General features: G+C 47.4%; 2 protein-coding genes across 4 annotated transcripts; one reads left to right on the top strand and one right to left on the bottom strand.

Annotated features, from left to right (window-relative positions):
• Positions 1 to 234: 234 nt before the first annotated feature.
• On the top strand, positions 235 to 7,612 carry smyd4 (SET and MYND domain containing 4). Of its 3 annotated transcripts, none has more exons than XM_048983581.1 (10): positions 235 to 537; positions 1,086 to 1,227; positions 3,548 to 3,637; positions 4,497 to 5,442; positions 5,623 to 5,856; positions 5,938 to 6,089; positions 6,193 to 6,328; positions 6,447 to 6,563; positions 6,842 to 6,965; positions 7,071 to 7,612. In XM_048983581.1, exons 1-10 carry the CDS (start codon positions 404 to 406, stop codon positions 7,198 to 7,200), a joined length of 2,205 nt encoding a protein of 734 aa, XP_048839538.1. In that variant the 5' UTR covers positions 235 to 403; the 3' UTR covers positions 7,201 to 7,612. The 3 variants fall into 3 exon arrangements, with proteins under 3 accessions (XP_048839538.1, XP_048839539.1, XP_048839536.1); XM_048983582.1 differs by having other exon boundaries at positions 1,083 to 1,227; positions 7,075 to 7,612; XM_048983579.1 differs by having other exon boundaries at positions 238 to 537; positions 1,083 to 1,227.
• Positions 7,613 to 8,296: 684 nt separating this feature from the next.
• Positions 8,297 to 16,351, bottom strand: serpinf1 (serpin peptidase inhibitor, clade F (alpha-2 antiplasmin, pigment epithelium derived factor), member 1). Its single transcript, XM_048983594.1, has 8 exons — positions 16,211 to 16,351; positions 14,007 to 14,097; positions 13,607 to 13,799; positions 13,035 to 13,190; positions 11,402 to 11,605; positions 11,005 to 11,144; positions 10,374 to 10,584; positions 8,297 to 9,301 (listed from the first exon to the last, which is right to left on the bottom strand). The coding sequence occupies exons 1-8, from the start codon at positions 16,291 to 16,293 to the stop codon at positions 9,045 to 9,047; spliced, it is 1,335 nt and encodes a 444-aa protein (XP_048839551.1). The 5' UTR covers positions 16,294 to 16,351; the 3' UTR covers positions 8,297 to 9,044.
• Between the last annotated feature and the right edge of the window lie 282 nt (positions 16,352 to 16,633).

Below are 16,633 nucleotides of genomic sequence, written 5' to 3'. Positions count from 1 at the left end.
AGTGTGCACTTTTAATGAATTAATTGCACTGTTTACCTGTTTGTGGTATATTTATATTTCCTCTCATTTAGCACTGTTTGTGTGAATTTCACATAGCTTGCTGCTGTTGAAAGTTGTTTTTTTATGATTCGCGCGAGTATTTCAAAGGTCCTGACGTCATCGCCGACGTATTTACGCCACTCCGTACGTATCCAAAACCAGAGGCGCAGCGCACCTCAAAGAAACTGTAAAGAACCTGGGCACCATTTCGGCTTTAATGTATACGATTCTATGAACGTATGAGCCGAAATGGCCGACACATCGCTACAGTTTCCGGACCTACACGGACCGTGACACACTGCATCGGTTTCGTTCCTAACTCATTAACGGTGTATCTACGTTTTGGATTGCTAGTGCTCGTGAAATGGACCTGCCGTGTTTTGAGTGGCAAAAGCACGTCGAAAAGAAATGGGATGGGTTGTCTACTGCGGAAAAGACGTCCTTTTCCTCTCTGTTAGACGTGGATGATATTTTGTCTTTTGCTCGGTCACAGACTGAGTGAGTACACAAACTTATCTTTGTGTTTTGTTGCTGTTCCATTTGATGCTTAGTAATGGCCTGTAGCTTCGTGTAACTCAGACTTAATTTATGCAAATTATTTGGGGGGTCGAGCACCAAATTAATTCTAGTGTAGCTGCCTGCAGAATAACGTGAGAATAATCTCATGTTAGCAGTCGGTAAATACGAATTGCACAAAGCATCCGCTTCATGGATATGGGAACGTTTTTAGGCAAAATCTTAAATGTAGAATGTACAGTAACAGAAGCAGCTAATCGACTTTGCTTAGCTGTCAAAATGGGTGTAGTGGAAACGGGACCCTGCCTAGCGTTCTTTAACTTTTACTTAAATTAAATAGTGGTAATTAGAAATTTTACTTCCGTAATATTTATTATTAGTCTTGACAAGGCTCAGTCCAAATATAACCCATAGTTTTTTAAGCAATCAACAAGTCAAAACAGTAGTGAAGCACACCCTGTTAACATGAACTCCTCCTTCAATGAACGTTATTAGTTTATCTCCATATTTGTCTCACTTGTCCACAGTAGCCGTGATGTGACCGTCCTAACGGATATCTCTAAGAAGTACCAAATGCGGAAGGACTCCGAAAGTGCCCCTGGCCTCAGGGAGAAGGGCAATGAATATTTCAGAGCTCGGGACTACACCACGGCCACCATGTTCTACTCCCAGGTGCTCATCTCACACTCTCTCATTTGCAAACCCACATGTAACAACACGTTCACTACAGAACCGCTTAACTCCTCTGACATCTATGTCCGCAACAGCACAGACCCATAGTACAGCAGCAGTCAACTGGAATCCAAGTTTATTTATCTAATGCTCAATGGTACATCAGCCAGCAGTAGATATAACTGGTGAAATGATTTCCCATTCAGCCATTTGAACCATTAGTCTTTTAATCTAAATTCCAGTTAACACGGCTCTGAGATTTACTGTGAAATGCCGTGGGGAGAAACAAGGTTGTTGGGTCCTTGGAGTGGCCATTGTATTTGACATTATAAAACTAAAGGTCACTCATCACTAGCCCTCTTGTGCTTGCGAGGACTGGCTTATTATTGCCCAGCTGCCTGTAACCGGGGACTGGGGCTAGTCCAAGCAGGGGCAGTGTGTTTCATTTAAGCTGTGTCAGGCGGGGTAAGTGTTTTCTAAAACCCTGAATTTACGGTATCACCAATTAACAAGTGGCAACCTCAGCATATAATACTAAAACATTCAACCATAACACAGCTCTCTCTGTTGCAGTATTTGCATACTAAACATCCATATTCATATTTAAAGTGTAGCCGTTGGGGTCATTTGCATAGCGCCCATCCATATTCATATTAAAAACACAGCTAACAAGATCATTTGCATATACCATGTTTCCCCATTCATATTTAAAGCCTGAACAGCAGTAGCATTGTCACTTCTTCGCCTCTAGGTGGTGTTGATTCAAACGCAGCCCCTGATGCATTGCAAGTAGGGTTGCAGAGGGGCAGAAAAATTCCCGAAACTTTCCATCAACTTTCCATTCTGTGGGATATTAAGCTTGGGAATTTTGGAAATATTCCAAATGGGAAAGTTTCCAGAATTTTGCAACCCTAATTGCAAGTGAGTGGTCCAGAATCGCTACGTCACCCCCCCCCTCCCCAGGTCTTGCACCCCATGCGCGCCACTAATGAAACTCAAATTTGCTAAGATTCTAGATTTTCAAGATTAGCTGTGAAATGAAAAGCTGGCTCGCTCCTGCAACTGTGCATAAAGAGAGCATAGGTATATTAAATGAATTCTGTATTATAGGAGTTTGGGGATAGTAAGGTAAAAAACACAGTATTAGTAGAACATAAATAAAGGGCTATGTATTAGGTTGGCAACCCTGCACAGGACAAATGGGTATAGAAAATGCAAGGATGGCTAAAAGGTTATGTATAACAATACTATACAAAACATCCATCCATTTTCCAAACCGCTTATCCTACTGGGTCTCGGGGGGTCTGGAGCCTATCCCAGAAGCAATGGGCATGAGGCAGGGAACAACCCAGGATGGGGGGCCAGCCTATCGCAGGGCACACTCACACACGTATTCCTACGGGCAATTAGCAAGTCCAGTTAGCCTCAGCAGTTTTTGGACTGTGGGGGGAAACCGGAGTACCCGGAGGAAACCCCACGGCGACATGGGGAGAACATGCAAATTCCGTACACATGTGACCCAGACGGAGACTCGAGCCCGGGTCCCAGAGGTGTGAGGCAGCAGTGCTAACCACTGCCCCACCATGCCGCCCCCTACACTAACCAATGTGCAAAATAACATTATATGCAGCAAACATGGTAGGCAGTGTGGAAATGATGCAGTGAGAAAGTAAATAATTTATTATCAGGCTGTTGTAAATAAAGTCACTGATCATATCCATGTTGAGAAGCCTCATAACAGCTCCTCTGGAGACTCTCTCATTTGGCCACCAGACTGCGGAGGCGTCTGACCAATTTCAGCAGGCTGAACAGGTGGCTGCTGGGATGCGCAGAGTGATTATGGGAAGCAAACACACAGATGGGTTGCTGAGCTAGAGGACTGGGCTAACCTGATGGTGGGGAGCCTGATCCACGGAGAGCCGCCGTTGTTTGTGGGTTTTTAGGATGACCTCTCAGTCAGCCAATAATAGTGGGTCACCAGGACTAGGAGTGGAGAACCGCAGCTTCATAATTGGTTGACTGAGAGCTCATGCCAAAAACCCCCACCCATACCGGGTCTGCATGGATCAGGTTACCCTCCTCTGACCTAAAGAGTGCATCAAGTCTCCATTCACTGGACAAGTGCAAAGATTGTAGGTTCAAATCCCCGGTACCTGAGAACTAAACCTGTCACTTTCCAGTGTGGCTTCCGTCAGCTGCCTCTCCACCTAAAAATGTGAGATACTATGTCTCCCTCTGAATACTTACGTCTTATAAGGAAACAGAAAAAATAGTTTTGAGGTGCCCCCACCCATCCCTCACCCTCGCTCTGTCTCTCCAGGGTGTTTGCTGTGCCCCTCCTGGCTCCGAAGAACTCGCGCTGTGCTACGCCAACCGCTCGGCCGCCCTGCTCCACCTGCATCTCCACCAGGTGCTCCGCTCCGGCTTCAACATTACAGCTTATGTCATATGCCAAGTGTCACATGACTAGCCTAGCCTGGCAGTGCCAGTCAACTCATTGGCTCACATAAGCGTCCGCTTAGGGTTCCATCTTCTGAGGCGGCGTCGACCTAACTGCCAGTGCCACCCAGCTCCACATGGGCTGGAATCGCCGCTGATCACTCTTGAAACAAAACCTACACAGTCTGTTAAAGACATCAGAATGTTGATAACTAGAAATAGTTTGCTGTCCACATTTCTTTTGCTCAGATAATGTTTGCCTATCTTGACGGTTCACATTCATAAGCATAAGTGACCTCTATCTAACTCTGATGGGAATGCATCTCTCCTCCGAAATGGTTCACACGTGCACATTGATACATTTTTGCACAAGTCACGGACAACAAAGAAACGTTCAGAGCATGTGTATAGGCAAAAAAAAAGAAAATAAAAGATGAATTCTGATCTGACCATTCACATTCCTGTCACGTAGCCACAAATCGGATATGTATCTGATCTGGGGCCATATATGAAATTGAGTTAAATCTGGTTTAAAAAGAACAGATTTCTGTGTCTGCACGGACCTGAAAAAAAATCAGATCTGACTCACATTCGGACAAAAAAAATCAGATTTGAGTCACTTCAGCTTGGTAATGTGAATGTAGCCTTTCTCCCTTATATCCAGGCTCGTAGCCACATAGTAAAATTATGGATTTGAACCCTCCCTTGAAAATTATTTCCAACTACAGGCCTGCTTCCTTCTTAAATTTCTGTGACTGTCTGTGTCAGATTAGGGGCCTGTTGAGGGATTGCAGAGGTCTGTTTTCATTCTTGAATGTCCTTCGTGGTAGGAGTGCCTTCGGGATATCGGGAGGGCTTTGGAGCACGGCTACCCCACCCACCTGAAGCAGAAACTTCTGGACAGGAGACAGCAGTGCCTGAAACACCAGAGGGACGACGGCAGCACTAAAGAGGGGGGATCTGGGATAGCGTCAGAGTGCGACGGGTCAGGATCGCTCCCCCACGTATCCCCTGCAGTGCACCTTCGCTTCAGCCCTGAAAAAGGGCGACACCTGGTGGCCAGGGAAGATGTGGCAGCCGGAGAGATTTTGCTGGAGGAAAGGGCATTTGCCTGTGTCCTGATCCCAGGAACAGGCATGAGATCTGGGGCCCAAAACAGTGCAGTGGAGGAGGAGAACCCGGACGCATTTGGCACGGAACACCTTCTCTGCCACCATTGCTTGTCGAGAACCAACAACCCAGTGCCTTGCCCAGGCTGTAGCTACACCCGCTATTGTGGAGAGGGGTGCCAGCAGGTAGCATGGCAGAGGCACCACTGTTGGGAGTGTCCTTTTGAGGGGGAGCTGCGCTCCCTGGGGGTGCTGGCCCACCTGGCGCTGAGGGTGGTGTTCAGGACAGGATTGAAGGAAGTCCAGAAGGTGAGGGAAATGGCAAGATGGACTTCAGCGCCACCCGGTGGTCAGGAGACGTCACCGCGCACCTGCCAGGACCCCCCAGAGCTCCAGTTGGATGGCTCATACATGTGCGTCTACTGCCTGCTGCCCCATGTGTCCGGGCACCCGTCCAGCCTGCGCTTTCTGTGTGCCGTCACCGTGGCAACTCTCTGCCAGAGTCTCAAGGAAGCCGGCGTCCTTCAGAACTTCCTGGGTGATGAATGTGACAAACAATGGGGTGGGGTCTGGTGTCCGGAACTGGGTATGCTGGGAGCTGCAGTCCTAAGGCACATGTTCCAGCTGAGATGTAACAGCCAGGCGGTGACTGTGCTGAGAGACTGTGGTAAGACCAAGATGATGATTGGAGGCGGACTGGGTGGCAGGGTTATGTTGCGTATATACGATCGGGTATAGCAGTCAGTATAGAACTTTTCTACTGTCCAGATGGCTTGACTTGTAGCTGGATTTTAGTAAACAGCAGGAGACACGTGAAGTGAATTTTTATCTCCTTTGACTCCCACAGGTGTGGGCTGCTCCTCCGTATCCCCTGTGCAGGAGGTGAGAGTCGCTACAGCCATTTTCCCCACCCTCAGTATGCTGAACCATTCCTGCCGTCCCAACATTGGCACCGTGTTCCGGACAGTGGGGGTCCCTGTGTCCCCCAGGGGACAGCCGGGTGCGGTCTGCGGGGGTGTCATGGTCACAGCTCGCGCCTCTCGGGATGTCATTTCGGGTCAGGAGCTCCTGCACTGTTACGGTGAGTTGCGCTCCTCTTTCCCACGTCTCCCACTCTCTCGCAGTGGACACAGTGCCTGAGTCTGCTCCTCAACTCTTCAAGGCCCCCATTACAGCCGAATGCCGACCTCGGAGCGGCAGCTCCTCCTGCTGGAGCAGTACTTCTTTCGCTGCTGGTGCGACGCCTGTCGTGAGCACCAGAGGGCGGCGGCAGCCTCGGGTCTGCGATGTCCCCGTTGTGGATGCCCCCTGCTGGTGAGTTGTGTGATTTCAGGTAGCAAGGCCATCTCTAAACATGCAGCAGATTGAGTGGCCTGTCTCTCGCTAATGCCACTGCACTCTTAATTGCTGTTTGTAGTGTGCCAAGCTGGGCTACCTCTGCCCACGCTCAGGTTGCGATTTCCAGCTGGCCCATGGGGAGCTGAGTCGCCGGCTTCAGGGGCTTGAAGAGCTGCTGGACCAGGCGACGCGCCTCATCGAGACGGACCGGCCAGGTGATGGGCGTGGTTATTGGGCGTAATGTTCGCCAGTGATGTCTTTTCAGTAATAGCTGTACACTGGCCCCAAACGGTTATTAAAGGAGTGTTAAACGCACCACCTCCACCTTCGTAGACCAGGCAGCACAGGAGCTCCAGGTGGCGATCAGAGATGCCAGCCGCTTCTTGGAGGAAACCCACCCACTGCAGGGCCAGCTGGCGGACGTGGCAGCGCGGGCGCAGGCCGCCATGGGTAGGGCGTTCGAAGCCGCTCAGTACCAGCAGTGTTCAATCCGAGGATGGTCTATAGTTGGTCACAGTGTCATCGCACAAATGGTCTGTGTCCCTTTCCCAGGTTTCAGAAATGTATCAATGGTTCTTTATACCCAGTATTATGTCAGAATTTTAACTTTTAAACTAAATGTATTATTGCACATCTGATCCAGAATAACCAGAGTGAAGATGGATGGATGGATGGATGGATGGATGGATGGAAGGAATGGAATGTATCTCATGTCTTGGCCCTTTCAGGCAACTGGAGGCAGGCTGCCACCCAGCTAAGCCGCAGCATACCTGCCATCCAAGTCCAGTATGGAGATGACAGTGCAGAACTGGGGCGTCAGCTCTTCAAACTGGTCCAGCTGCACTTCAACGGGTAAGAGGAACTGGTCCGAGCAGCACTGCCGGCGTTGTACACAGTGATGACAGTCATAGATTTTAGTCCCATCTCTGTCTCTCTGCGACCCCTTCCCTCATTCAGGCAGCAGCCCCCTGAAGCTACCTCTCTCATCCCCAAAGCCCGCCACATCCTCTCCCTGCACTGTGACCCTTTGTGTGAGGAGCTACAGGAGCTCAGGGCCATAGAGGACTGCCTGCAGGGGGCGCAGTGACATATACACATGCAACCGCCTCATTCCTCCTTCCTTTAAAAGCGTCATCATGCTCATGGCAGCAGCAGTTTTGGGAATAAACTTTACCCAGGGGACTATGGGATTAAATCCGATAAGGGAATCTGGGAGCGACAGCCAAAGGATGCTTCATGAACCAATAGCTGTTTTTTTTTACACCACTAGATGGTGCTCTCTGTTCAAAAATTCTTGTTCCAGTTCATGCTCCAAAGCAAGCCAAGAGCACCATCTAGTGGGGTCAAAAAATACAGAATGTGGTTCATGAAGCTTCATTTGGCTGTCGCTAGTGTCAGGGTCATGCACCAAGGTTTCAGGAAAGATCCAATAGACTAGAGTTTATGTGGTTTTTGCTGCAAGTCATTATATCTGGAAAATAAAAGGACATAAAGATCTATGTATTGTTGGCAGCCACAGTTTCATACTTCCGAAGCTTATATGCCTTTAGTACCTGCTGGGTGAGCATATGCTGTCTGCTCGCGCAGCGGTGCGCTAAGCAGATGATGAAATGAGGACAAAGCAGGAAGCCTGTGTGCTTCCAAAGAGGGGTGCCACGTCCATGTGGGACAGAGCCGAGACGATCAGGCACCGGGGATGGAAAGAGGATGGAAGTGAGTCAGCATTACCAACCAGCTCTGCCACTCTGTATTATGGGATGGTTATGGGACGGTTTCCCATAACGCATAATTTCCAGAAAATGGTGAAACAGCTGTCTGGAAATGTACACACATGTGGCAATGTTTCTGTGTGTATGTTTCTAGGCTGTAGTAACAGTGACCGTAGATACCCAATACACACCCACCCATAAACAGATCCATCTGGACAGGCTGACATCTGAGCTGCACAATCCATCAGGCTCGCAGCAGATTCACATACAGCCACTCAATTGCCAGCTCACACCCCGAGTGTCCATGAACCCATAGCCTGGTCAAAACCGAATTTAAATCCTATACGCATCATCAACTGCACCATGTACAACCCTGCTACAAATTGCCTGAAGAGCCGATAGCACAGAATGGGAGGTGATCTGTTATCCATTCAAGTACTTTTTGCTTCAGTAACTCATGACAAAAGTCACCTCTGCTTGCCATTGGTTACTTTATTGGTTCCAAATAGTGATTGACAGTTTGTGTTAATCCCACCCATTGCAGGCATCTCCAAAGACTAGTAGCTGTGTGAGAGGGGAGAGCGTTTCATATACAAACCAATGATTAAATATACAAAGCAGGGGGTTTCTTTCCGGAGTTCCATGTTTGTCTCAAAATCAATATAAAATAAACAAAAACCATATTTTTTTTTTATTTCTGTTACTTTTTTTTACATCTCTGTAGCGACATCCTTTCCACATTGGCATGTGTCCTGTTTTCTGAACATCTGGCTTTTGCAAATGTGTCAGTGATTCTACAGTTCCAGATGGACAAGTTTTCACAAACAAATATGTTCCCTAGGCAAAATTCATGCACATACATACTGTTCTCGGGTGTATTGCACAAGTGGCATGGTTGAGAAGACCAGACGAGACAATATGGCCATTATCTACAGCTATTTTTTTCCAAAAAAATGTTTCTGGGGTCAATATGACACATACACATTATAAGCATAAGAAAGATTATGAAATAAATGTAGGGCTTGGCATGGTGTCGCTGGGAATGACATTGCAGCCGACTACAGGTTTTGCATCACATCTGCATGTCTGCGTGTGGCTTATGTCACTTTCTGTCATATGCTCGGAGCTGAGTGTTACCAGGTGCCAAAGTACATGTGTCTGTTGGGTCAAATCTCCTGTGTGTGTGTGTACATATGCACTAAGAGAGGAGCAGCCTTCCTCCTCAGAGGTTGCGCGGGTTCAGTACTTTCCCAATGAGCAGCAACGCCCCCGATTTCTCATCGCGCACCAGGAAGATGAACGGACGGTCCACACGGAAGGATATAGCCAGTGCCTGGTTGCTGGTGCTGGGCTGGAAGTTTGGGTACTGGCTGCCCTCCGGGGCTGTCTCCATCGCCACCTTGTGGCGAACCGTGCTGACCTTGATTGCTTGGGTGCTGATCTTCTGCAGGTCGGTCTGAGCTAGCCAATCAGACGGGCCTGGGGGAGAGGCAAATTCGAATTAATTCGGCACTGGCACCAGTACTAATTATGAACCAAAGCTTCTGAACAGGCTCATAGATGGGTAGTAAAATTACTGATTTGACCCCTCCACAGTTGCCAAAATCTACCAAGGGGGACCTATCAGTAGGTTGCTGGCAGAGTTGGGTAATTCAGGTTCAGAGAGTAAAAGCCCAGGCCAGGATTTTGTTTCAACCAACCAGTTCAGTACTCTGTGACTCTATGCTCAACTGGTTGGTTGAAACAAAATCTTGGTCTGGACTTTTACTCTCGGGACCTGCATTACCCAACTCTGGTTGCCGGACACCCCATGAAATTTATTTCTGGCTACATTTATAAGGGGAATTATTGAAGGTAATTCCTGTACATTTAGCTTTAGAAGTGCTCCTCGACTTACGATGGGGACACGTTCTAAAGAACTCATCGTAAGTGGAATATGATATCATATACTAAATAAATAACCACTGTCACTGAATAAACAAATAACTACCATAACTAAATAACAGTAATTGGCAAATACATAAATGAGTACAAGTTTATCCAATCATTAAAAAGTACTGCTTGGCTAAAAACAGAAATAAATACCCCACAATACCATGTTAAACACTGTATGAGTTGTTTATGCTCGTGATTCATGGAGACTGGAAGTGTGCCTATGTAGAGCCTGGCGGACAGCGGAGGGTGAACCCCAAATATTAAATGTGACTTCATTCATCCACTGAAAAAAAATGGACCTTTGCATGTAAGTTATACCCCCACTCTCAATATCAAACTTCCTCCTAAGCAGTTGGACTCTACCTTCGCCCCAGCATCAGCAGAAAGTATGGAACGGTATATAGCTAGCCTGGGAACACATCAAAATTCAGAGTCTGACAACAACTGAATGTGCATCACTATCACACTATCGTAAAGTCAAAATATCTTAAACCACTGTAAAGTGAGGAGCATCTGTATATAAATTGAGAAAATTTCGCTAGTCGCTAATGATCTTTATTTGCATAAGTAGGAAAAGGCCACAGAAGGTTATGTAGTTTGCAGCGATGATACTCACCCATGTTGGAGAGCGAGGTCAGCAGATCAGTGGAGTAGCTGAGCTTCAGCACGGGGAGCGTGACTTCAACCCGGACAGGGTGCAGTGTCATGGCCAGGTCCTGCACGAACTCGGCCGTCAGGGCCTCCTCGATCAGCGAGGTGTTGGTGGTAACCTCGTCCGGCAGAAAGAAGATCATGCTGACCTCACCGTCCATCGGCACCTGGGCGATCTGGAAAGGAGGGGGGTAGCTGTATTTAAAGGGCTTTCTGTCGAAATGGGAAGGGGGAATACGACGGATCACCAGCTCCTGTGAAAACACCACAAAAACGCACAGTGGGAACTTCTAAAACCTTTCTGTCAATAAATGGAGAACTGTTACATCCCTGAAGGCATTGCCGCAACATAACAGCTCGTCTTCTGACTTCAGTGCTCCGAAAACAAACAGGGACATCTAACAGACCCTTAAAGAGAGCATTGGTGCAGTACTGACTCTTCCCAGAGACTGACAGTATCTGGATTATTCTAGTAATAATCAATAGAAAGCATCAGAATGAAAATACGCCATAACTGAGAGGCTGGATGCAATCCTGAAGCGCAAAAAAAGACGGCACATGGCCTAAGGGAGAACGAGGCCATGGAGGATACACACCGTACAGCCCAGGTCTGAGTCAACACCCATTTTAATGGGGTATCTGTCCTCCTTCATCATGGCCACTTTGACGGGTGATGCTCCCTCCACATTGAAGTCCTCCAATTTCCCACTCTGGGTAAACCGGGTGACCCACCGTCCTGTCAATAGAACAGTACATGCAGGTCATCTGCTGTCACTGTACTAACCTTTGACATACATCATAAGTAACTGGCATTAATAATGTGCATCACTAACGGCAGGTATACTATGCAGTAAATGTTGTACTTTGAGCTGTCCACCAGGGGCAGCAGAGAGCAGCAAAAGATCCGGCTAACTGGATGTGTAAAACTGCAAGACAGTCAGATAAAAGTGTCAGAGAAGCTATAAAAACACAAGGGTGTGTGCTCCAGATGACCTTTGAAGTAGCCAGCACTCAGCGATACCAGTCCAGGACCACGGGGAAACGGTGAGGTTAGGAAGCGGTCCATTTTGCTTCCCGTCTGCTGCTTGACCCAGTCATTGATTTCCTTCACGTCCCGAACGGAGCCGAACAGCACTTTGGGTCGCACGCCATACTGCTTCTCCACTGCGTTCAGGTAGTCTAGTCTCACTCGCAGCCCTGGTCACAGTGGGAGTCATAAAGGTAGGCAAAGAAAGATATATTCACACATTATGATCTGAAAATATGCCTTTTCCCCCATCAGTTCATCATGGATTGAATTCTGCTGTTACTCCAGGCAGTGGCTTATCAAAGATATAACTATGGCACTGAAGACTGATGCAGTTACAAAACTGTAGCTGCATGTGGCAGTATAGAGCATCATGATGATGACTCATAGTAACATTGTTTTTATAGAGTGCTACACTCCATGGGGCACATGAAACTTTAACTCTGCTACTGGTTTCTTTAAGCTGGACAACCAATGTAAGAACCATTATTTATGATCTTACTGCAGAGATACTTTCAAAAGCAAGTTTGACTGGGACATTCCCACTGATTATTACAGCTCCCAGCATCACATTCCAAGTTCCCCAAAGTGCTATGCCCAGTGCTTCCTAGAATAGATTACAGTCTCACCGTAATCCTGTACTGGATAAATTAAAGAAAATTAATATATAGATGGATTACAGTTCAGTACTTGATCCGGTCTAATATAGGACACCCATGGGGGCGAAAAGAATCCGGAACAGAATGGCAATGCATCATTTCTCATGGTGCCCAGGCAACCAAGTCTTGTGCTGTGGTTTAAGTGAAGGACTAACTTAGTCCTTAGCAGTGGTTTATGAGTGGGACTAACTTAGACTACCTTTCTGTATAGATGAATACAGAGTAAAGCATGTAGCATCCAGTCCCGTTAGTTTCATTCCAGCTAACAAGGAAGATTCCTAGAACTTTAGCCAACATTACATGACAGTCTACTCAATGCTGGCAGAGAACGTTCTTACTATAACGTTAATCGAATGATATTTCCAAGCTGTACATTTTAACAAATGTTCTGCCCATTTCAGCACCATAAAATTATTATCTGACCAGCCTTTTAACACAATTAATGTTGAAAAATATTGTTTTATGGTAAAATATTATTTTATAAAAGTGCAATATGTATATACTACAGACACACCATCCAGTCTTGAACCCATGACGTTTGAGATGTGAAAATGAGAGTGTTACTTGTTGCCGCACTCTGCCCTTTGGTTTGTTTCTATAGTATTAGTCTGAGTTGTAATAGAATAATGTTTTAGGAACACCAGGGAAATTGGCCAATTTGAATGTTATCATACTGTTATCATAACATTAAATAAACAGAATAGTTTAGGTCCAAAAAGTAAAAATCCAGACCAAGATTTTGTTTCAACCAACCAGTTGTGTACTCTGTGACTGTTATGTTTTATACTCAACTGGTTGGTTGAGACGAAATCCAGATCCGGATTTTTACTTTTTGGACTGGAGCAATCCACTTCTGAATGAACGTTTCCATAATGGGAAATCGTTAGCGGGGATCGTCTTGCCAGCGGCAGGCGAGATGCTGCCCACGGCTCACACTCACTGCGCTCTATGAAAACGCGGGCAGCGGAGCTGAAGCCCTTGTCGGGGGTGCGCAGGGAGACCAGCAGGTCGCGCAGTGTGTTGTGGAGCTGGGGGTCCCACAGGTTGTGGTAGCGCAGCACCCGGTACAGCTGCCTCTCCGACTCAGAGGACGCCCCTGCAAGGGGGGAGAGGCTGTCATTAGCGGAATGGGAGAACAATTTGTGACCTTCATGATACATCCACAGACAGGGCCATAGCAGGTGATAAAATCAGATTCATAACATTGTGCAACCATGACTTAAAAGCTGAAGTAAGTGAAACGAGGGGGCTTGTGTTCCAGTGCCTCTGTGGCTGTGAGTGGAGGGTCACCGGTTCAAACCTCAGCAGGACAGCCACACCTCTGCTGAGTCCTTGACCAAGGCCCCCAACCCCCAGATAAATAGCAGAACCTGTGCTTAACCATCAAGTGTGTGTCTGTGTGTGTCTCTTAAGAAGAGCAAGCATTCCAATGTACTTATGCAAAAGTCCCCATCCCCCGACAGAGCCGTGACTTAAAAGGCATTATCTGCCAGGCGAGGGGTCCCGGCTCACCCATGGAGAGCTGTGTGAGGGCTGCAGAGACGCTGATGGGCGACAGCAGCACGCTGGCCTTGGGGTCGCTCCCGGCCATCTGGCGGAACAAGTTGTAGCCGAAGTCGGATGTGGCGGCGGCCATCTTGGAGGTGGGCGTGGTGAACAGCTCCACGGGGATCTCGTCCTCCGCCTCTTCCTCCTCTGCGGCCGGCTTTGAGATCCAGAGAAGACCAGAAAAAGAAGAGAGAGAAATTAAATCGCACACTCGTGTGCTAAGCATAGTCACAAACTACTGCCCTTACAATATGGACATAAGAGGAGTGAAATGTGCATGGTGATTGACAACACCATCTTTGGCATTTCAAATATCAGAGAGAGAGAGGTAGGTGGAGATATGGGTGTGAGAGTGTGGCGCCACCTGCTGGGCAAGGGAGGAGGAGAAGAGCGCAGTGACACACAAGAGGAAGGCCGTTCTCTGCATCATGGCTCCACCAGTGGGTAAGACAGGCCTGTGGAAAGGAGAGGGGGACAGCAGCCTTAGGTATGCATGCACCATAATTAATCATCCCTGTCTTGAAAAATAGGGGACAATACTTCTTTGTTTTATTACTTTTGTACATCTGTGGTTAGAAACCACATAGTGGTCTCTGAAAAAACCACTACATGAAATACCCCAGGCTCATTTTCAACTTCGGCTTCAAATAGCTGCAAGAAGGATTTACCGAAACCCAGGAGAGTGTAATATTACTGCCATTGCCATAGTCTGTTTGCCAGATCCTCCAGTAAACAGGTCTAATGGAGACACTGCTTCCACAGCACCGTTGGCCAAACAGTGAGCTGTGGAGGCTTGGCCCCTCCCACAGCAGCTTCTATATCCCAACTCAGTGCCCCTTGCAGACTGCACACATAAACCCATGCATTTTCTGTACCCACTTATCCTGCTTGGGGTTGTGTATGGGGGGGGGTCCAGAGACCAGAGACTATCCCAGACATTCTGGGAGCAAAGCAGGACACAACCCTGGATGGGGAACCAACCCATCACAGGGCACACACACATACACCATTGACATCTACAGGCAATTTGTTATCTCCGATTCAGGGCAGCGTGTTTTTAGACTCTGTGGAGGGGGGGGGACCATAGAACCCTGAGGAAACCCCACAACAACACAGGGAGAACATGCAGACCCTACACACATGGAGCCGTGGCAGAGACTCGAACCCTGGTCCCAGAGGTGTGAGGCATCAGTGCTAAACACTGTGCTACCAACCCATGCATGTAAATTTTGTGTGTTTCTCATGCGTTTCTGCAGATTCCAAGCCTTGGACATCAAACACAGCCGTAATGGTTTCGATGCTACGGTTAATCGTGTCCTTTCCGGTGTCTGATTCCCGCTTCTCTTGCTGCGTCCGCCTCTGTGTGTCTGAAGCACATCCCTATATCAGGCACGACCACAGCTGCGTTCTTAGTCCACTTTCTAGGTGATCACACCGCCGCAAGCAGAGCCGACGGCTGACAGGTCATCGCCGCGGTTTCATGAGGGACACCTAACAGATTTGGGGGCACTGACCCATCTGAACGCACCCAGCCCAAAGAATCTCTGAGGATTCACAGGCCGACTGACATGAGCAGTAATGGATTCTAGGTGTCAGTGAACAACATCTTGCCAAAAGCTAGCCCACACACATCCTCCCACCCCCCTATCCATGCCCTCTCTTCTCGCCCATCCCCTCCAGCTTGTAAAAAGCAGCAGGATTCTCGGAGAAGGGGTGTTTGGAAAATGGACGTATGTATCCTCCCCAGATGTGGCTCTTTGCCCCTCCCTTCAAAACATCTGGATGTCATCTAGCTCCTACTGGGTTTTCCTGTTAAGGGAAGAGGTCTGCCCAGACCCTCCCCCCCAAGACTGACGGCTCAAATTCACACACAGCGGCCTGACACCAGTCCAGTGAAAGCAGTTGTGGTCATTTTTTAACTGTCAGCACAACATGGAAGATTTACTGCTCTGCCACGTGAGCACTAATTACAGGTCATATAATTCCTGAACTTTTCAACTTTTTACCCCTTTAAGATAATTGCACTTTGATTGATTGGGCTCCTCCGAGGGGCTCCAGGATTAATAATGTGTTTCTTGCGTTACTGGTTTGTTTAGACTGGCCCACTAAGGAAATGGTATGGAAATAATTACTGAGTCTAAAAATGAAAAGCATGCAAAGCAAAGCTCGTGCTTTCCCATTGAAAGTGAACCGTCTCCGCCAAGATTTGCCCACATTTCCGAGCACCTTAAAACCAAAACGCATGGATATCAGACATAATATGCATAAGATGCTTTTCATCCGTCCAATTGTATCAGAACATTTACCTAGACAGGAAGTTTTTTAAAAAGTGTGTTTTAAATACTTATGAGAACTCGTTTGTTTTAAATGTGCAATTTTACGGTCCAGTAAATCTTCCTTTTAAATGGTGATCGGCATATGAACACAAAAAAATAAACAGATAAGAAACGAACCAACCAAATGCATTGTGGGAGTTTCTAGGTATCCTTCGCAAAATTGATAATGACTTTAAAAGAGTTTAGTACCGGTGCATTTTCAGAGGACATTCAATGTATTGTAAGGACTAACCTGCAAGCGGGGATTGTCGGGTGCGTTTCTGCTCGCTCTCGACTAGCTGCCTCCGCGTAACTGTTGATAATAGATGGGCGCATTGCTTTATTCCCTGGTCCCACACTATACGCCGCCCTGGGCTGGGCCGTGACGTCAGCTGGTGCTATCTGTTGCGTGGAGGATGGGGCTTTGGCACGCTGGGGCACGAATTTAGCACGGATTCTACAGTTTTGTGCAATTTTAAAATTTCTATACCACTTAAAGTGAAGAAGCGTCTCTATATGTCATAATCGGAGATCAGCAATGCATATAACCAAAATATATGAGCAAATTTGCAGCTGGTAAGAAAATGCCTTTTCCCCAAAATCGTATTCCTCGGGTTGAACAAACTGGTTTTGTAATCACCACTTTCTTTACCACTTTCGGTGGTAAAGTTACCAA

The sequence above is a fragment of the Brienomyrus brachyistius genome, chromosome 18, assembly GCF_023856365.1.
Source record: "Brienomyrus brachyistius isolate T26 chromosome 18, BBRACH_0.4, whole genome shotgun sequence".
Taxonomy (NCBI): domain Eukaryota; kingdom Metazoa; phylum Chordata; class Actinopteri; order Osteoglossiformes; family Mormyridae; genus Brienomyrus; species Brienomyrus brachyistius.
This window is presented reverse-complemented; position numbering and strand designations above follow the sequence as displayed.